The following is a 22,151-nucleotide window of genomic DNA, read 5'->3' on the forward strand; positions in this document are numbered from 1 at the left end:
ACTGGGATCAGGATGAGATGAGAGGAAGGTTATTTCTCAGAAGCAGAAGTTTTATTGACGGTTGATGATTACTGAGAGGGGATGGAAAACAAAAAGATAAAAACGATCCATGTCTGGGCTTTACACAAGCATCTGCTTAGAATCAACCTTTTTCTGTCCTTTGTTTAGATTTTTCATTTAGTTTTTAATCCCATTCATTTGAGCAGGCAAGCCTTACAGATTCATTTTACTGCTGGATTTGGGGCGATCGTGGCTCAAGAGTTGGCAGTTCGTCTCGTAATCGGAAGGTTGCCGGTTCGAGCCCCGGCTCGGACAGTCTCGATCGTTGTGTCCTTGGGCAAGACACTTCACCCGTTGCCTACTGGTGGTGGTCAGAGGGCCCGGTGGCGCCAGTGTCCAGCAGCCTCGCCTCTGTCACTGCGCCCAGGGCAGCTGTGGCTACAATGTAGCTTGCCATCACCAGTGTGTGTGAATGGGTGGATGACTGAATGTGTAAAGCGCTTTGGGGTCCTTAGGGACTAGTAAAGTAAATTAGTAAATTTAAATACAGGCCATTTACCATTTACACACATCCGAGAGAGACTAGAATTATATGTGAGGTGTTCACAGCAGCAAAAATTAATCACAGTGAAAATTGACAGTGCATTTGAATCAGAGTGATGAAGCATCATCTCTGACAGATGTGAAAATTAACACCCACAAGAATCTTGCTTTCGCTTTTTCTTTGAGGTTTAACTTCTCACCTTGCTGCCTGTGCACTTCAGGGTGTGACAGAAGTGAAACTAGTGTAGCTCGTGAGCAGGAACAGCAGCAAAGCAACAGCTTTTGAGGCTGGTGTTATAATAGTTTCACACTTAACAAAATGTAAGTTACAAAGCATCTAAATAAATATACATGTATACCACTAGTGACAGCTGAGAATTCCCCTCCCCAGCACACCCATATACTGGAGTGGATTTCCTCTTTCTTCTCCCTTGGTGTTTTTGTCTTCCTCCCAGCATTCCTTCTAGCCATCCATCTCTCCCATTCATCTTCCCACGGCTTTTGTAACGGCTGATGCAACTTCCAGCCAAGTATCTCTGTCACCAATCGTCCCGTGCCCCCCCAAGTGACTGGTTTATGCCTTCTCGCTGCCAACTCCCTCTTCCGAGGCTTAGAGGTGGACCTCCGCCTTTGGGATCACTTGATCACCAGATTTCCTTTGTACACAGGAAAAGCTTTGCTCACAAGATCAAGCCTAAGGCTCTGCAGCAGCTCTTTATCAGATGAGTGCAGAAAACACACACTTTAGGGATCTCTCGGCACAGAGTGGCCATCGCTGTACTCGTAACTGCGAAAAAACAGATGAATATGTCAAATGCAGTTTGATTGCAGAGTCGAGCAGCGGCCCCGAAAACAGAAAAATAAAGTCCAATGGAGGATGTGATGAGTTGTCTGGGAGCAGAGTGGAGGAGTCTGCAAAGTTGTAAACAACATTCATCTCAGTCAGATACTTTGTCTCTCCACTGGAGTGGCCCCAGCTGAACCATCATCTTTCTCTCCGAATATCATTTGACTTGGAGTTTAACTGGAGTTCTCCCTTGTGTGGGTTTTTTTTTCTATTCATATTTTGCTCAAGGGTGGCATTGGAAAAGCCAACAATTTTTTGCATCATTTCAAACTGCAACATTCTTACAAAGCTCATGGACGCTTTAATATTTAATGTGTACCAAGAGTTCTTTAGAAGGGAAAACAAAAGTGAGACATTTGTAAGCGCAGCTTGTGAAATTCACCGCCTTCAGATTCATACATATATACTGTGAATGTTTATCACTTTGTTTTTCCTTTGCACCAAACCGGTTAACATGTCTAAATGTCAGTCAAGCTGTTTCCTGGGTGACAGCCAGACACTAAAACAGGGTGATGAACGTGATGTGCATAATGTGTTGTGTGCAGCAATGTGTTTGAGGGGGTTGTTTATGGCCTCTATGACAACAGTCTGGCTAACTAAAGTCAGATGACCCAAGGGATACTGCTGAAGTAAACAAACCTCTGCCAAAGATCACAGAAATGATACCGGCAGGTCAGATTTCATGCCCTTCACTTAACAGACAGATGGGTGATGGATGATGGGAGTTGCACCAATTTAAAATCTCCTCCAGCCAAAATATACACAGACAAACTGAGCCAGTATAAAGCCTCATCTAACCTTGTCTAACAGCGGTGATAAGACAGATAAAATATAGTGGGAGAGGAAAGGAAGGGAGCTGACGGTAATCAGCCACTGCAGCCATCTATATAGCACTGCTAAAGAGGCTGTGTGGGAGTATGCTAGAAATATGGAGATAGATTGGTTTATACTCATTACACACACTCTAGATAGGAGAATCTCATTTAAACGCACACACGCCTACACACCTGTTGTCTGTATATGCAGGATTTTGTCGTGGATTCCATCTGAGAGCTCCATCACCGCTCTGCTCGCCTGGACCATCTGCAGACAGGGAAGCATCAACATGATTCACATTAAAGAGCATGAAGGAGAAGAAATCACAGAGTTTAACTTTGAAGAAATGTGTCTAATCTGCTGAAGAGGAATATAGTGCACAGCACTGTGCAAAAGTGTTGAGCCACCGCTCAGATCTTTATATTTTGCTTTCAAGTCTTCTTGAACAATAGTTCTCCAGTCTATGGCTGCTTGTTCGTTTGTTAATTAATCTACTTAACCTACTGACCAATAATTATTGCATTAAGCATCTAACTCAAGGGATGAACCTTGTATCTTTGCAACAACAAAATGATTCCCAATAAGTTATTAGCCAAACACTTTTCTCTGAGCATGCTCTGCAGTGTGTCCTTAAAAACTGTTAAGAGACTTGGAGACATTGAGGGCAAACAATGAACTGGCCCATCTGCTGTTCTCTGCAAGGATGGCTGTTAATAAGCCATTTTTACAGAAGGGAAACAGGGAGAAAAGGCCGAGGTATGCCAAAACACAGCGGAGGCTCAGTCATGGTTTGGGTCTGCATTTCAATAAGTGGTGTTAGACATCTTGTCAAAACTGATGGAGTTATAAACACAGAAAAGTATTGCTCCAACATGCAATACAGTCTGGAAAGAGTTTGATTGTCATTCTGAAAAAGGAAACCGTTGCCAATCATCCCAAACACACTGCCAATACAGCAAAAGCATACCTGGATAAAAAAAAACCCAAAAAACAAACAAACAAAACACATAATGGAAGACTATCGGTCAAGGATTAGCCTCCCCAGACCTCAACATTATTGAATCAGTGTGGGAACATCTTGACAGAGAACAAAACAAGAAGGCAGCCAAAGTCCACATAAGAGCTTTGAATGTGTCAAGAAACCTGGAGAACTATTCCTGAAGATTACTTAAAGTAATGACAGGAAAACTTACCTAAGAGAGGTCAGACTGTGTTAAAGAATACAGGTGGACATAATACATTTTGACTTTCAAGCGCATTATAATCATGGCCAGATATATTTCTCATTTTCCAAGCAAAATTTAAAGAAATGAGGGCTGACTCAAAACTCTGGCACAGTACTGTCAGTACATACCACACTGTGCACTTCAACTTAAAGAATGTAGTAATAATAATAACAATAACAACAACAATAATAACGTGTTGTTCCCACATTTAACGGATGACTGGAAATTGACAGGTGCATGCAAATAAAGTCATCCCCAGACTAATATGGCAGCTCTTTGAACATGACCACACAAGACACACACACAAAGACAGATAAAACAAGTCGCTTCTTCCTGATCAACTCTCACAAACCCTTACAGGATTTGACCCTCACAATGTGCGGGGGGGAAAAAAAATGCTATTCAACAAATATGGGATTAACCACACAACATTACTGTGACCAGATCTCGTTCAGCAATACAAACAGACACAGAGACACACACACGCAGATTCATTCATTCAAACTTTGCTGTCTCTGTTGTTTACCGCTCTCGGCAGGCACCAGAATTGAGGGTGTGGAATCCATTTATGTGAACAACATTCAAATCTATGCAAATAGTATTCAGCAACAGCGGGAGCTTTTTCAACTCTGATCTGCTCGGCTGGAAACAAGTGTGGCTAATCACACACACGCACAGACACACACACTTGCTTACATCCTAATTCACAAATAGACAGCCTGTGTCTGTGCAGTGGCTAGATGCATAGCATTGACAAGCTGTAGTTAAATTAAGGGGTTACAAATCATTCTGCTAAACATTAATCATGACTCAATAAGAAGAAACCCATTCATTTTTCTCCATGACAGCAAGTCTCTTTTTCTCATTCACACTTGCGCAGCCTCATTTCATATACTCTCCTGATAGCGCTGCTAACTTTGCAATTCATACAGACTGTCCATCATCCTGCCCGAGAGATTCCCGGGAAAGATCTAATATGAAACGGGAACAAGTGCACTTTGAGCAAATATCAATTTCAAGAAATAATGCTGCAGGCAGGCAGATGGTGGAAGGAAAAAGAAAAAAAAAACAGAGGCGTAGCGTTCTTCACCACAGCAACACTTTAACACTGCAACACAGGCAAAGCAGTCCACTGAATGCTAGCCCACAGATGTACAAAACCCACTTATGCTGGACAGCCACATTCACAAAGAGACACCAGAGGGACCGAGAGAATGCATTAACTGCAAGAGATTAATCAGTGATAGAGGAAATATGGAAGGCATTGAAAGATGGCGGCAAAAACCAAAAGGAAAATGATTGAAAGTGTGATATAAAAGCGAGGATGGAAAGAAAGACTCATCCTTTCAGTTATGACACAGGAAAACCCACTCGAACACACTAACTCACCCTGCCTTATCGACTGAATGAAGAGTTAACTTGCAGACCAATTGACCCTGCTTGGTTTTTTTTCCTCCTCTCATTGTGTTAGTTTCCACGGGGGAAGTTCTTCTTCAGTGACTGGATTTATTTTTAGACGCCGTTACATAAATTCAGTCAGTTAAACCACTTGGTGAATGAAACTCTGCAGTTCGTTTTGGATGGAAACACAAAGTAGATTTAGGTCAAGGTGAGGATGTCGCCAGCGTGTTTATGAGACTTGAACAAATGGGGATGCTGCCTGCTACATAACAATGAAAAGCTCATGTCGGGTTTCAGAAACTATTGGCTAAAAAGGAAGCTTTTGTTTGGGAGGGGAGCTTTCATTGTCAAGCCAAGCAGTCGGGGGATGACTGATATGTTGCCTTTGTTTGGTCTTTCCTTCCTTTTGATGAATTTCAGATTTATGAGTCACATAGAGCCCTTTATCTGGTGCGAAAACATACAGAATATTAACTGTCAGGTCTCTTCCTTTCTCACCATCTCATAAGTAGAGACAACCCGGCGGAGGACATCAGGCAAAGACCCCTGGGGCTCCAGGGTGGGGTACTGGTCCCGCAGGTCAAACAGTAGTAAAGGCATCCCCTCTGGTTCTGAAACTCTAGAGCTCAGAGCCAGTATGCACTGCATGAGGTTAGCCACAGCCGACACCCCACACAGCTCCCTGAACACTGCTACTGAGTTCTGTTTAAAAGAAAGAAAGAAAGAAGCAGGAAGGACACATTTAATCAGTAGATAAATATGAATACATGATCTTCTATTCATTTTCATAATTGACTATGTGCACGTTAGCATATGCTACTTCCGGTGCGGAAACTCCTGTGGGGAGCTTTGTTTCCGGAGTCCTATTCACGCCCTGTTTACGGTCCAAAACAAGTTAAGCAAATGAATGAATCAAGCGGCGATTTACATTTCTATAGATGTCTTGGACATTTACCCAATATATCTTTAAATGATGTTCATTGACTTGTCGATATTTTTTCCCCCGCACCTCAGAGGAAAAGAGAAAAGGGATTCAAATGTTATATTTCTCAGTATCTGGAAACAGCTGTCCCTCGTTATCGCAGGTGTTATGTTCTAAAAATAACCAGCGATAGGTGAAATCAAGTAGCCAATTTTATTTTTTGACGGTGCAAAACGTTTCGTGGACATACAGTACTGCACTTCAGAGTAACACTGCTAACGATCGACGCAGCGATTCTGTATTGTACAGGAGAGACGTCACGGAGGAGATCGTCTGCAGCGATCAGGACGCAGGACACAATGTGATGTAAAAAAAAAAAAGCATGCAAACTTGCACTAGAAAATCTTCGAAACAGCGAGGTGAAATGTGAACCGCGTTATAGTGAGGGACCGCTGTAATTTTGAAGGTAAGTCACAACATACCCTTCGTAAATACTAATGTATAGAAACCCTTACCAGCAATCATTCATTTTTTGTGTGGCTTTTTTCACGGTTTGTTAACATGCTGTGTAGGTGTGTACTTGACTAGCTGATCTCGACATAACGGGGAAACATCTGGTTTGACTATTCTTCACCTGTAGTTTGAATGCTGAACATTTGCCTGTTTAAATCATAAGACCAGTCACTATACAGAGATGTGATTCTGAATGTGGACGATGTGTCTTCTGCATGCAGTAATGCAGTTCTGCTTGTGTTGAGTGATGTAAACAACTGGTCGATCTAAACTCTTTAAACGTCAAAATTGATCATTAGATTTTTTTATGACACAACAGTGGTGAGTGTTCCCACCTTCTGCTCTTTGTAACTTAACGCGATCTTTCCGTTTTCGAGTTTTGGACATGATTTTGGAGTATATCTTCGCAGTAGCGATTGACCGCAAAGTAAAGCTACCGGAAATGTACAACCCCACATCCGGCCTCAAACCAGGAAGTTAGCATTTTCTCGTGCACGGGGTCAATTGGATGGGAAAAAAAAAACTAGTGAAATCTCTCCTACACTCTGCGACACAAGTCTGCGACTTGATTTCGTTTCATTCTCTGTCACACACATGCACACCCTACACCCCAAAATCCTGCAACAGAGCTACAGTGGGGCAAAAAAGTATTTAGTCAGCCACCGATTGTGCAAGTTCCCCCACTTAAAATGATGACAGAGGTCAGTAATTTGCACCAGAGGTACACTTCAACTGTGAGAGACAGAATGTGAAAAAAAAATCCATGAATTCACATGGTAGGATTTGTAAAGAATTTATTCGTAAATCAGGGTGGAAAATAAGTATTTGGTCACCTCAAACAAGGAAAATCCCTGGCTCTCACAGACCTGTAACGTCTTCTGTAAGAAGCTTTTCTGTCCCCCACTCGTTACCTGTATGAATGGCACCTGTTTGACCTCCTCATCTGTATAAAAGACACCTGTCCACAGCCTCAACCAGTCAGACTCCAAACTCCGCCATGGCCAAGACCAAAGAGCTTTCGAAGGACACCAGGAAAAGAATTGTAGACCTGCACCAGACTGGGAAGAGTGAATCTACAATAGGCAAGCAGCTTGGTGTGAAAAAATCAACTGTGGGAGCAATCATCAGAAAATGGAAGACATACAAGACCACTGATAATCTCCCTCGATCTGGGGCTCCACGCAAGATCTCATCCCGTGGGGTCAAAATGATCATGAGAACGGTGAGCAAAGATCCCAGAACCACACGGGGGGACCTGGTGAATGACCTGCAGAGAGCTGGGACCAAAGTAACAAAGGTCACCATCAGTAACACACTACAACGGCAGGGAATCAAATCCCGCAGTGCCAGACGTGTTCCGCTGCTGAAGCCAGTGCATGTCCAGGCCCGTCTGAAGTTTGCCAGAGAGCACATGGATGATACAGCAGAGGATTGGGAGAATGTCATGTGGTCAGATGAAACCAAAGTAGAACTTTTTGGTATAAACTCAACTCGTCGTGTTTGGAGGAAGAAGAATACTGAGTTGCATCCCAAGAACACCATACCTACTGTGAAGCATGGGGGTGGAAACATCATGCTATGGGGCTGTTTTTCTGCCAAGGGGACAGGACGACTGATCCGTGTTAAGGACAGAATGAATGGGGCCAAGTATCGTGAGATTTTGAGCCAAAACCTCCTTCCATCAGTGAGACCTTTGAAGATGAAACGAGGCTGGGTCTTCCAACATGACAATGATCCAAAACACACCGCCCGGGCAACAAAGGAGTGGCTCCGTAAGAAGCATTTGAAAGTCCTGGAGTGGCCTAGCCAGTCTCCAGACCTCAACCCCATAGAAAATCTGTGGCGGGAGTTGAAAGTCCGTGTTGCTCGGCGACAGCCCCAAAACATCACTGCTCTTGAGAAGATCTGCATGGAGGAATGGGCCAAAATACCAGCTACTGTGTGTGCAAACCTGGTAAAGACCTATAGTAAACGTTTGACCTCTGTTATTGCCAACAAAGGTTGTGTTACAAAGTATTGAGTTGTATTTTTGTTATTGACCAAATACTTATTTTCCACCCTGATTTACGAATAAATTCTTTACAAATCCTACCATGTGAATTCATGGATTTTTTTTTCACATTCTGTCTCTCACAGTTGAAGTGTACCTCTGGTGCAAATTACTGACCTCTGTCATCATTTTAAGTGGGGGAACTTGCACAATCGGTGGCTGACTAAATACTTTTTTGCCCCACTGTATTTGTATTTTCTTTCGCCCCTTGATTGCTCTCCTGCTGCTGTGCTGTGGCAGTAGTTCAGAGTGAAATGGAAGCAATCACGAGATGTGGATGGCCAACAGTCTCATACACATTGACAGAACATGTAATTACTGTTTGGCATAGGGTAACAAAAGGACCCACACACAGAACTGCCGCTTGGTTCATAAAGGTTAATTCGACCATTAATGAAAGACAATGAAGCTTCTGTGCAAGTTCAACACATTCCCGAGCATTTGGGTTAATAATTTCCTTGCCTGCTTTCTGGGAGCTAATCAGACTCTGACCCTGGTGATATAAACCTGAGTGCTCTTCTTTCATTTATCTCGACCTCACCCTGGTCACTCAGAGATCCTCATCCAAGTCTCCAACCTGCTTCAGCTCAACCATGTTGGGACTCTGCCACGTAGTTTCAGAGTTTAAGGTTAACCTCTATTAATAGTTTACAGAGGCTGATAGTTTATTAATCCAACACTCAACTTATAATAAAATAAATTCAACTCTTTCGGTGACCTTGTCACTTGTCCCTCTGCATCGTCAGTCTTCAGCTCTGTTTACCACCTATGTAAGCTTCTTTAGTGCAATGATATATTTATATCAATATACAGTGTCTTCTTCACTCACCGCTTTGTACTCTCTGTTTTGCATTTAATTATTAGTTATTATTCTCGGACTCTCTTCCACAGCGTGTCTTTTATCCCATCTTCGTTCATTCACCACCAACCGATCATGGCAGATGCCTGCCTCTCTCTGAGCCTGGTTCTGCCAAGGGTTTCTTCCTGTTAACAGGAAGTTTTTCCTTCCTGCTATCACCAAGTGCTTGCTCATAGCGGCTTGTTTGTTGGGATTTTCTCTGGGGTTTTTACCTTACAGTATAAAGCGCCTTAAGGCAACTGTTATTGTTGTTACTTGGCACTATGAAAAATAAATAAATGGAATAAAAATGAAATATGGATCAACTTCTATTAATCTTTAACTGTAATTTAATTTCCTCATGAAAAATACATCAATTTAGTCCTAAGGAATTCCTATGGTTAAAATGCAGAAATTTGCAGGTAAAATAAACAAGATTACAAATCGGCAGAAGAAAAAAAAAAAAACAACTTTACTTTGTATAGTCAGTTTCCTCCACCACAGCTGGCAGATGCATTTCTCAACAACAACAGTGCGTAAGATCTTACCACTAGATGTCAACTGATTTCTGTTTTCTTACCCCTCTCAATTCATGTGCCTAATCCTAGCTATGGTGACTGCTTTAGGACAAATAACTCTGGACACCGTTCACCTGTAGTGAGTGTAGGCTGTCAGTTTGCAATAACAACAACAGCGATATTCAGGCGAGTTGTTGAGGATATCAAAAACTTTTCTCCACCCTTAGACTCTGATAGCTGCTGCCTCTGCAAGCTGCAATGGCTCTTAAGTTGATGGACTTGGACACTTAGCGAATAAATACTCATATGATTGACTCATATGTACTCAAACTGTTCATTAGAGAGAGCCTAACATTGGCTGGCATAATGTTAGATCATAACCAGCTGTTGTTTAGCTGGCTAATCCAGAGATGAGAGGGCTGCATGTCTAATCTGCTGACAGTAAGTAATCGTGACAATATCGGGAATCAGTTAGCATGTTTAGGTACGTTTTCATGTGCTAGAGGCCTGACTAGGAGGAGGAAGGAGTGAGGAATGAGGAGGAAGAGGATGACATTTTATTAAGATTCTGATCAATCGGTTTTTCCTGTGTTTTCAGTTCTATGTTGAAAGACGACCCCTTCTCAATTTGTTGGAAGATGTAATTACACCAAGTAATGTATATTTACTATATATGCACGTTCTCGTTTTGTAGAATGACACGTTTTACTTTATTCTTGTTTTCTCCCTCAGCAAGTGTGAACAGATATCGTTTTACATTTCTAGTTCCAAATACCATGAAAATGGCCCAAAAAACACTAAAGCTGATCCCAAACTAAATGGTGACATTGTGCTGGCTGTGTCCAGTAATAGTTTTCCTCACCTGCATGTTTCCCCTCAGATCGGTGGCTTCTCTCAGCAGAGGAGCAGCCATTTTGAAAACTTCATCCACTGCTCGAATTCCCAAGTCCCTCAGAGCTGTATAGTCCCTCCCCTTTCGGGCCTTGCGTACTGACAGACCCCTTTTGTGAGGTTTTCCTCCACCTCTGCGATTGGTAAGGGCCACGTGCACGAACAGCTTGGCGTGTGGGAGTTCCTCTCCTGTCAGAGACTGCAGGGGTACATGTCGGTAACCAGGCTGGAGGCACTCCAGGGGTATGGTATACTGACCTGTTGTGTTGGAGAAATCACATACGCATTGATTTCACGGTTGCTACACAGGAGCTGTGGGGCTCATAAATAAATATAAAACCTGTGCGTACTGACCTATGAATTCATCCCCAATAAAGTCATCATCCAGCACCACAAAGCGAACCATAGCAAGCTCAGGCAGGTTGATCTGGAACTCAAAGCTCTCATCGAAGATTGGGTTGTCTCCATTCTGGCTCACAGTCCTAGTGCGGCGCTCTGTGCAGTCAGCTGGGATGCCATGGATCTCCACATATACATATGGGTCCACCACGTCCCCTTTAGCCCCAGAACCTTTGGGCTTTGGCAGATTCTGGCCGCTAATGACCTGCAAGAGAAAGGTAGATCATTTCATTAACTGTTTCAGTCAATATAAACTTCTTGTTTATAATAAACTAGTTAAGATAGATTATATGACTTTGCTTGGAAGTAAAAGTAGAAGCATGCACTGTCCAACTTAATCCAAAGGTTCAGATGTTTAAATAAGCTTTGCTAGACTGGTGGCTTTTTTAATGCAATGTATGCCATTCTGTCATGTTATGGGGTTATATTGTTACCCAAAGGAATGAGGGCAAAACTTAAAAGGACAAAGTTCTAATAATAATAATTATTACTGCAATGTCAAACATTATAACAGAAATTTTAGAAAACTTAAACTGCAGTCTACACATTATTCCTGCACACCTTCACGTGGAGCAGCTGCGGAGACACACCAGGCACCGTGTCTCTGGTGTCAGCGCTGAAGTAAGACACCTCCTGCCGCATGATGGCCGGACGCAGAACGTAACCGCAGTTCCCATTCTGCCGGAACCAGGCTGTGTTTAGGTCCATCATCAGTCCTGCTGTCTGAAAATTCATTGACACTATCTGGCAACCGCACTTCCACAGGTCCTGGGGGTTCATGTTGCTCGAGTCAATACGCATAGGGTTGGGGTACACCCGTGACAAGAAGTGCTTGTTGTGGTTGACAAAGTCCCCGGGGTTCTCGCTAGCAAGACGCACTGCTAAAGACTCGTGAAAAGAGCACACCTCCCAAGGTTTTTGGCTTTTGGACGAGGTTGGAAAGTCAATAAAGGTGACAGACTGGCAAAGATTTACTAAGTCCGAGAGCTCCTTCAACAGTTGGAAACGTTTGGGGGGAACGCTCGAAGGACTAGACGTGATAACGATTTTCTGCACAGTGTCCTTCTCACTTCCTCCAGGTGCTGCCCCTCCACTATTAACTGCCTTTATCTTCTGGCACATCTCTGCTCCTTCATCCTCCTCACTTACCTCTCCATCTTCCCCATCAGAACTCGGCACTAGCTTTTTACCCTTTAATAGTATTCGATGTCTTAGGGCATGCGGGGATGGGAGGTATGAAGCCTCTTCATCTGGAGGATCTGTGTACAGCCTCTCCCCTAAAATCCTCATGAGATGCTGCCACATCACTTTCTGCTGTCGAAGCGAACAGTGGTTTTCAACACACAGAATTAACGGGTACTCCGATGCTGCGAAGGCAAACCTTCCGATTGCTTCTAACACACAGTGCAGCAACAGCGGCGGGGAGAGGCTGTGGCCAGTACACACTAGCGGCTCCTCATCTGCACCATCCCAAACATCTAACTCCACGCACCGGCAGCCCATTTTGAGGGCACGAATGTAGCCGGAGATATCCGAGGGGCCTCGAAACTGGTCTTCGATGAGGTAGGTGTTGTGGGACGAGTTGATATAATAGTGAGACAAAGGCTGAGTCATGTCCTGGCATATGATGCTATGCTCTTGGTCAAAGAGGTGGCACTCCGCCGAAGTGAGGTAGCTGGTGAAGCCGTCCAACGACAGGTATCCCTGCTCCCGCCCCTTCTCCGATGGCTCATGAGCCTGGATGAGTTTCATGCTGGTTTCCTCACTCACCTACAGGGCAAGAAGAGTAAACAGACATTAGATAGACTAGGATTATATTTGTCCAAGTACTCCTGAATTTTCTGTGTGATTAAGCTAAGTTACCCACTTGAGCCATGCCCTGCTCAGCCTCAATGAACCTCATCAGGTCTTTGGTGTCCAGGAACTCTTTGTTACTGGAGAACTGCACCAGGAGGAAATAGATCTCAGGACGTGTGCAAAAGTCGTGGAAGACCTCAACGAACTCCTGCTTGGTGACCCGCTCATTTCTTGCCGTTAGCTTTTTGTTTTCGCTGTAGTCTTCAAGTCCAGATCCGTTATCTATCGTAAGCTCGCACATCCTCTCTCTGAGTCTTTGAAGCTCCTTAAACCTGTGCTCCACTTTGCCACTGTTCACCCCGGGGTTCACGCCTTGTATTAGCTTTATAGCTAATTCCAAATGAATCCCTTCTGTCACGTCTCTCCGTGTGTCCTGGTTAGCAGCAGAGGAGAACAACTGCTCCAGCCAGCCAAGACGAAGACTGTTCTGACTGCTAGCAAGCATGTCGAGGGTATGTTTCCCATACTGCATCAGATACCTAAAGACAGAAAAATGTAGAAGCACTTAAAAAAAGAAAAAAAGACTGAGCTATTGTAGGACACAATATTTTTGGTATGAATGATCAAATCTACAGCACAAACATTTCCATTTTAATTTATATTTCAGACATCTCGCACAGTGCTTGAAATATAAAATACAACTGCTGCAGCAGTAAAATCAATTTAAAATCCGCCCATGTTTGACGGCACAAGCTTCCATAAAAAGAAAACTCAAAAGGACTACATAATAAAGGCAACCGAGCAAAATCCCACCTTTCATCTCAGTACAATCAATACCAAAAAAGAACAAGATAAAAGAAAAGTGACAAGATATGAAAGTGAACTGGCATGAAAGAAAAACACTTTATATCTGCTTAACCTTCCCTGCAAGACAAAAATCTCAGTTCAATCACACATTAAACCCTTCGTCACTTCTTGTTCACCGTAACGTCAGTCAGACCACCAGAGGATTGTTGGGCTTTATTAATAAAAGCAGCCCGACTAAAACATGGATGGAACACGGTGGCCGTCAACATGCACATTGTTTGCAGAGATGGCCAATATTACAGGGATGAGCTGTCTATTACCAAACGTTTGGCTTACAATGAGTGTGAATTACAGGGCACATAGCTTTTGACGTATACTAGACTAGCTTTGCATGATTTAAAATCCAAAATAAGCCGTTTTTATCTTGTTAAACCTTCAATGTCTGAAACAAACTCACTTCTCATCTCTATATTGAGTGTAGGCATCTTTAATATGAACAAAGAATAAGGAGAAAAACATTTAAATTTCTGTTTGAACTAGTCCTTCAGACTAAACTGAGTAACTACAAAACAATAGGCTTAGGATGCTTTATGTAAATTTCACACACAGCTGGTTATTTATTTAGTCACATATTTGTGCTGTCATATGCTGCTTAAGAGGTGGAAAACACACAAGGATTAAAAGCTTAAGAATGAGTGTACAATGTAAAACTGCTCTTTCTTCTTTCTGTGTCTTACCTCAGGCCAATAACCCAAATGTTAGCCACCTCTGCAGAGTTGGCAACCAGGTCCAAGCTTTCATAAATGTCTCCATAGATGATGGAGAATGCACAGTCCTCTGAAATCTGGTCATAAACTCCACTGGTGCGGAAGGTCTCCGTGTTACGACCTGTCCGTACCTGGAGTTTGAGACACCCGAAGATGAGGGAAAGAAAAGAAGAAATGATGCCAGGTTTAATAAAATCAAATGAACTGTTATCCAGCGTATGGAAACCGTTACAAGCTTGTACAGCTAATTCAAGACTTAAGAAGGCATTCGTGAAACAAATCCATGGTGGGCTGATTTAGAACAGTCTTTCCCTTTTCTTGGACACCGACCTCACGTATAGAGGAGAGAGAGATCCGAGCTTTGTCTGACTCCTTCTTGGATGGCTCCCAGCATAGAGCCTGGAGGCCGGCATCAAGGAGATAGTATCGCTGATAAACACGGGAGTTGGGTCGGATTTTCTTCAGCTCGCTGCCCTCAACCTGGAAACCAGATATGGTTAATCACTCACTAACTTTCAGAGTAGAGCTCAGTCGACTTCAGCTATGTTGGAAAGTAAAACTTTGATCTACCCAAAACCCTTGATGCATGGATACTACCTTAGATATATTTCATGTACAGCTATGTAAAGCTTATATTTTATGTAAAGGCTCTCACGGTAGCTGACCCACCATCGAGTGGATGCAATCAGAAGCACTGCTGATCTTTTTCTCTGACAGACTGCTGCTGAAGGACACCGTCTTCTTCTTCTCCCGACCAGCACGTGATCCATCCTGAAAAGGAGGGGGAGAAGAAGGATGTGACAGATAAAGAGGAGGAGGAGGAGAAGGGGGTGTAATAATAATAATAAGAAAAATGACTCAGGCAGACAGCGATCCCTCTGAAGAGTACTCTTTGCTTAGTCATGACAACAGTTTTTCAGCGTTGAATGGATCACAAAGGATTAAAATACATATCAGCTTATATAACCAAACCTAAATGAGATTATTGGGTCTACCTCATAGAGCCACCTCCTCCCAATTTGTTATTGTTCTTCCTGATACCAGGCTAAAAGCCTTTGCTCGTTCTTGCCCTTCACCATTAATCACACCTGACTAGACGGAAGCAGCAGGCTCCAGCATTCTAATTCTGCCCCTCCACAATGACACAGGCCGACCCAATCGGTTTATCTGAGCACACCATCACAGCTCATCCATCTGATTTATTGACCAATCAGATGTCGCCCCCGCAAAGAGCCTCATGCTTGCAGATAAGAGCATATATGTGGGCAAATATATTCAATAATGGATATACTAGTCCTGATTAAATGAAATCAGAGCCTTAATTGACGCTCCAAAGAGGAGCAGGATAACTTAATTACAGCTGAATGGCCTGACTGAGAACACCCACAAACTCAACCTGCTGGTGACTCTCAGAAGCAAGGAGGCAAAATGTAATTGATGAGAAATAGAACATTGTAGGACTGCAATTACCCATTAATTTTTAATTAGAGATTATTGTGCCAGTGATTGTTTCTTAATTTATTTAATCAATATTTTATGCCCTCAAAGTGGACCTACTATCCTTTGCCTTATTTATGTCTTATACATATATTGTTATAATGATAAATGGACTGGAAGTTGTATAGATCTTTTCTACTGCAAGCCTCCTTCACCAGTTTATACGCACATTCACACAAGCACTTTTGTCTGTACTAGGGATGCAACGATACCAATTTTTAAAAACCGATACGATACTTGGATCTGAGTACTTGCCGATACAGAGTACAAAAACCGATACTTCTACCACACACACACAAATGCAATGAATTGGAAGACAGGTTTTATTGTATTCTCTGCCGATAAAAAATAAAATCTTAATAAAAATGACCACAAAAAAATTTCAAGTGAAAAATAAGCACTTCTTCAGAGTCTCCACATTGTAATTTAACAAAATATCACTGAACAATTGGCACTGTCTCGAGCTTTCAGAATAATAAATAAACACTTCTGTTTGGAATAAAATAAATAGAAATTAGGTTTGAGAATAAAATAAACTTTTAAATTATTGCAGAGTGTCCATATTGTAAACAAACAAACAAAATAATGAAAGTATTTGGCATTGACGACCTCCTCATCTGCCCGTGGATCATCAGTCCACTGTACCGTTAAACCAAGGACTGACATCGCGCACACACTGCTTGTCTTTACCTCTTCAGAAAGTTTTGGCACCTTTATCTCCCTGATGTATGGGCGGTTGGGAATTTCATATCGGGGCTGGAGTATGCTGAGAAGATGGATGAGCAATCCTATGTTTTCCACAACGGGCATTGGCTGGTCATCCAGAGCGAAAAAATGAGTCAGAGCCTCTGTTATTTTAACTGCCTGTGGATTTTCTCTTGACATTTTTCATCGCTTTTCCAAAACCTTAGTTAAAGTTGGCTGTTCCGGTCCACACTGCTGACATTTTGCTTAGCCTAGCTACAGCAGCCTCCAGTTTCTCTTTTTTTATCTGGCCAATCATAAAGGACATGTTAAAGGGAGGGGGTAAAATGGCTTGGTTTGGAAATTGGATGAACTGAGATGTACCTCCTCAGTTCATCCAGTTCATGTAGTAATGGTTACAAGGTTAGCTTTGCATGATTCACATTTCAAAGTGGAAACTGGAATTCTGCAAAAAGACCAAAACGAAATAAAGAAATAAAATCAAATCAGTTAATTCATGTCATTTTTAGCTGTTAACCAAGTAATTAACCAATTTAAGGTATGACGCTGAGGTGCACAAGAGCAATATCCCTGTCTGAAAGAGTGATACATTTGCGAGGGTTGTTTTGAAACAGTGAACAAATCAAAGCAGCACAGAGGAAGATCAAATCCAGCACCCTGTTGATCCATAGCTAACAAGCAAACAATCCTTAATTCATTCATTTATTTATTTATTTTTAAATACAAGCTTTTTAAATACAAGTCTACCAGATTGCTGCTTAGCAGCACAATGTTTTCGCATTCAGATCAAATATATGTGAATATTGATCGGCGGCTGATGAATCCCTACTCATCTGCACAACTCTGGTTTCATTCAAATAAGACTTCATATGAACCTCGAGAGCACTTGTGTCTTTTATGAGGGGAGAGAGAGGCAGCACTTGATATGAAGGAAACCCAGCGGACATGAAAGGCAAAAAGAGATAAGAGAGAGAGAGGGCAAAAGTGGGGAGGGAGCTGTGTTTCATCTGAGGAATATGAATGAACACGTGATAAAGGGGGGTGGGCATAATTAACAGAGGACGAAGACGCTCCCCTCAGACGGAAAGAAGGGCACATAACCATCCCAAATCCTCACAGAATCAATCGCCTCATTAGGACAGGAAAGTGTTTCCAATCACAATAACTCTTTTTTTTTGAGTCACTTTAATGAGGGAGTGCTCTAAAAATACCCCTGGTGCCTGCAGGGATGATACAGGGAGCGAGAGGGGGTGTGGAGGAGATGCCCTTCCAATATGAAAAATACAGAATGAGAAAAAAAAAAAAAATTAAAAACTCTCTGATTTCGTTTTCTTGTTAAAAATCCCACACCCCTGTGCACCGCTGCAGCGACACCTCTAAATTTAACTCAGAAAGACTCAGATGCATCAGCAGGGAGGAAATCTGAAAATCAAATCAAGATTCTGACTTGTTAAAATAATTCATTTGGAAAAACTGGCAAAGTTCCCAGTGACCCAGAATGAGGCACGGCAAACAAAAATGGAGATGGATGCACTTTCGCACAGCAGTTTGGAGGACCACCCGATCATTCACGAATTTCTTTTCGCCGTCATGCACTGCCCTGACAGGCACAAGAGACTTATGATGGCCTCAATGTGCATCACTTCCTGTCTGTGGCATTACCAGTAAGGGTCTCTCTCTGTGGTTGGATCCGCACCCAATTGCAGTGCACATATTACCCATCATCATCATCTCTCTACTGACATTTGCACGTCACTTGACAACTAGCAAAACTCGAGATTACGACAAACTAAATCCTTGCCATGCTTTCCAAAAAGCTGTGATTGATCACCCCTGTTATCCTCTGACATAAATTACTGACAGAAGGAGACAAAGAGCTTAAACATCAAACCACCTAGCACTGACGTCAGGAGCTAAATAAATTATTTTGGCAAGATAAAACTGGAGGGCACATTTTAACCCCGCAAGTGGATAAACAACTGAATAAAAATGCAAATGCAAACACATCGATTTTTCTTACAAGAAAAAATAAATAAATAAAAGAACATGCACGCTATTAAATCAGACTGGAACACCCAAGGACACGAAAAACAAACAAACAAACAAACAAAAAAAAACAAGTTCTGCCTACTTCTGTACTGTATGTCTCAGTCTGCTTTTTTTTCTCACACACAGAGATGAGCCTCTAAAACCACCAACTGCGCTTCAAAACAGGAAGCCTGTCAGCCCGTCACAGAGAGTTTCCTGTGGGCTCCACCAAGACTTGAGTAAAGTGACGATAGAGAGAGACAGAGCGGAAAAAAAAATAACGTGTGAAACCCTTCTACTTGATATGGTTATTTTTAGCTTGTGACCAACAAGTCATGAACATGACTATGAAGAAACTGATCTCTCCTAATGTTGCAATACCAGCCATGCAGACTAACAGTCTTTGTTAATTGTTAAACTATTGACACGTTAACAGTCATTTGCAGTTGTCCTTCCACGCTGCACGAAAAGTAGAAAAAGGGTAGGGTTGCTCACATGGGCAAAATGCATGAAGTGAATATCTATTGTACCATATGGGCTTTAAAAGCATTGAAAGTGTTGGAGTTTCCTCCTGAAACCAAAAACAACTCTGATTAAAAAAAAAATGTTTTTTTAAAAAGGAGTCACGAGAACCAAAACTGCAAATTCACTGACATTTAATACCAAAGCACGCAGTGAAAAGATGCTAAAAACCCTTCTTCGTGGTTTTTATTTTTTAGATGACGGTTAGTTGGATAAAAGTTGTCTGCTACTATCAACAAACACTACTGATATGAAAAGGTTGAATATATAATAATCTAAAAGAAAAGTAAGTTGTTGTTTTTTTTTTTAAAAAAAAAATGAGACTTTGTCTGCAAGTTTTTAATTGTTCAAACTACACAAAAGATTACTGCAGATAGATTCGGATTATCGTGAGACTATGAGATTACTGATGTCCCTGTTAGGATTTCGACACTGACTGAACAGATGGAGAAATCCGGGATGGATGGATGGATGGACGGATACAGGGATAGATAGATGGATGGATGGAGAGTGAGAGAAATGGGAGGGACTGGGTGGCAGAGCACACTAGAGGCAGTTTTTAGGGAAGGACACAGAAAGTACGAGAGATGTTACAGCAAATTCTAGCTAACAGAGGAAAGAGGAAGCAGATAAACCTCTGAAAAATAAGTGCAAAGAGAAATAGATAGATGTTCTCTAGCTTGATTGCTAAATATCTTCAGTGCACACGATCAGAGGATTTGCACTTGGTCTCCCGCAGGGTTCAGGACGCGGTGCAGCACGGTGTTTTCGTTAGTCAGAAGAAGAAGAAAAAAACCGAGTGCACTGTGTCATGTATGAGCTTGCGAGATGACATAGCTGGTACATCATACTAGCAGGATGAAGATGTAGGTCATCAAAGGAAGTTGTCTTTGATTTGTTAAATGAGACAGAAATAGAATGAAAGACGGCTGTTTAAGTGAGAGGAAAAGAATAGAGGAGTGAAAATTGGAAGGGGGTCCTGCCTCCGGACTGTTTGACAGTGGATTATGGACTCTTAATAGCATAGATTTTTTTTTCCTCCAAGAGTCTTTTACCCTGGAGCACCGTGCAACCGGGGGGGGCAAGGATGTGGTTTAGAACCACATTAAAATGTGGTGAATAACAGCTGGTTTTCTAATGAAAGGATTGTTTATATTTTTCATGTATATGGAGACGTTTTGTTGATTGGAAAAGAAAAAAAAAAAAAGACTGAACCGCTCTTGCCTTAACTGACGATTTAAACAGTTGCACATTGCTGCACTAATCAGGCCAATTCTTCATGCATTAAGGCAGGCTAATCGCACGTTGATCTCGTGTTCACATGCTCGGTATCTGTGCATTGGGTGGGGTGATGGGTGTCGGGTGCACATGTGTGGCCGCAACAGAGCCCAGGACACTGGAGATAAATAGAGCAGACGAAGCAGCGTGTGGTCAGCTCTGTCTGAGGCTCCATGTATGGGAAAATGTGGCGAGCCTTCGCAGTAACTCAGCTGCTCGCTCTGACTATGAACGCCTGCCCTTGTGGCAAGAAGAGCAGCAGATGCTCTTTTACGCTTAGAACCTTTTGAAGTCCCATGTGCGCACACATACACACACACAAAGTGAAACAAGCAAAAGGTTGACTTGAAAAAGGTCACCTTGTCAGAGAGATAACCACAATTTCAGCTGACAAACGTCAGAGACGCATTTACTGAAGAAAGAGCGGGGCCGTTAATACCAAGAACAGGCTGCTGAGGACTAAGTTGGGCAACACCTGCAAGATCATAGCCAAGTGAGTTTCTCACGTAACTCATCAGCACCTGTCGCTGCACTTTTATGGGGTCCTTTTGCAACGAATTTAGAGTGCATGTGTGGAGCGGCTAAAGCTATGAGCTGTCAGCTATTAGGGAGACTGTCCTGCAGCTCCGTCACAGCCAGTAGGAAGCTTGATCCCCTCCTCGTGCTGTGCAGGGTCATGCTTATGCAGGCTGAAGCGGTACAAAGCTGACTAAAGATGTTGATGTGAACTGTGCTCGGGGGCTCACTCTCACTCCATCAGCTATCCTCCCCAGCTGTGTTCACCTCCAGCAAATGCTGTTCCCTCAGTTTGAAAAAACACGCAGTGACACGCACGTTCCAGGCACACACCCGGATCGCACTACTGAACGTGACCACGGTAGAAAATGCAAATAATGTGCACACACACACTCTATACACCAGCCAGCCACAACATTAAAAACCATTTTCAGGTGATGTTTCAGGTGACATTTACAAAGCGATATGCTGCTTGGAAACCTTGGATCCTGGCAATAAAGCCGGATGTTACCGTGATACACACCACCCGTCAAGACATTGGTGCAGATCAAGCAGAGTCCTTGTGGTAATGATGCTCACTGATGGCAGCAGTCACCGCCTACTACAAAGTGCCCATATCATTAAACCAGCCTCCCATCTCCTCAAACCCACATGTACGAACATCCAGACGTACAAACAGAAGCCAAAGTATCTGCTGCTAGAACACCCCCACTGGTCCTGTCTCCATGCACCCAAGAGGTCATCGATGCTTTGGCAACACATGGGGGGGGGGGCTTCACAATATATCAGGTAGGTGGAACTAATTTGTTGTCTTTATGAGAGCTAAGCTACAAAAGCGATACCAACCTCCTACCTGACTGTTACAAATTACACCTGGAACCCAGGGAGCTGTTGCTTTTTGCTTTCAGTGTTTACACAAGGCCGAGACGACCATTATTCAGGCTTAATAGATATACGAGTGCTGTCTGTCTTCTAATATAATGCTTGGCGAGAAAGGAAGAGTAATCCAAAATGTCAAATAAGTCCTTTACTTACTCAGACTCAGACAAGTTTAAGTGTTACAACACACTGCATAATTTATAAATGCAGAGGAAAAGCAGTTCATACAAAAAGAAAAAGGAAAAATCTTTGAAGATATACAGTTTGTACAGGACTGCAGTATCCACACATACGCCTTGTGTCATATTAAACAAACACACGCTCACAAACATGCAGCAACACTTTCCGGGTGTTTTCTAAAGTTATGTTGGCATGAATAATGAGTGAAGTG

At 42.6% G+C, this 22,151-nt stretch overlaps 1 protein-coding gene across 1 annotated transcript in view; it reads right to left on the reverse strand.

Moving 5' to 3' along the window:
• LOC102790743 (inactive phospholipase C-like protein 2) overlaps positions 1 to 22,151 on the reverse strand; it is a 29,922-nt gene that overhangs the window by 5,270 nt on the left and 2,501 nt on the right. The window contains exons 2-10 of the mRNA XM_087835102.1: positions 15,005 to 15,106; positions 14,666 to 14,815; positions 14,306 to 14,466; positions 12,832 to 13,300; positions 11,526 to 12,734; positions 10,920 to 11,169; positions 10,537 to 10,823; positions 5,332 to 5,535; positions 2,398 to 2,473 (exon numbers count right to left, since the gene is read on the reverse strand). Coding sequence (XP_087691228.1) covers positions 2,398 to 2,473; positions 5,332 to 5,535; positions 10,537 to 10,823; positions 10,920 to 11,169; positions 11,526 to 12,734; positions 12,832 to 13,300; positions 14,306 to 14,466; positions 14,666 to 14,815; positions 15,005 to 15,106 — 2,908 coding nt within the window. The remainder of the gene's footprint in view (positions 1 to 2,397; positions 2,474 to 5,331; positions 5,536 to 10,536; positions 10,824 to 10,919; positions 11,170 to 11,525; positions 12,735 to 12,831; positions 13,301 to 14,305; positions 14,467 to 14,665; positions 14,816 to 15,004; positions 15,107 to 22,151) is intronic.

This window comes from Neolamprologus brichardi, chromosome 22 (genome assembly GCF_056152115.1).
Source record: "Neolamprologus brichardi isolate AB-2024 chromosome 22, ASM5615211v1, whole genome shotgun sequence".
Lineage (NCBI taxonomy): Eukaryota > Metazoa > Chordata > Actinopteri > Cichliformes > Cichlidae > Neolamprologus > Neolamprologus brichardi.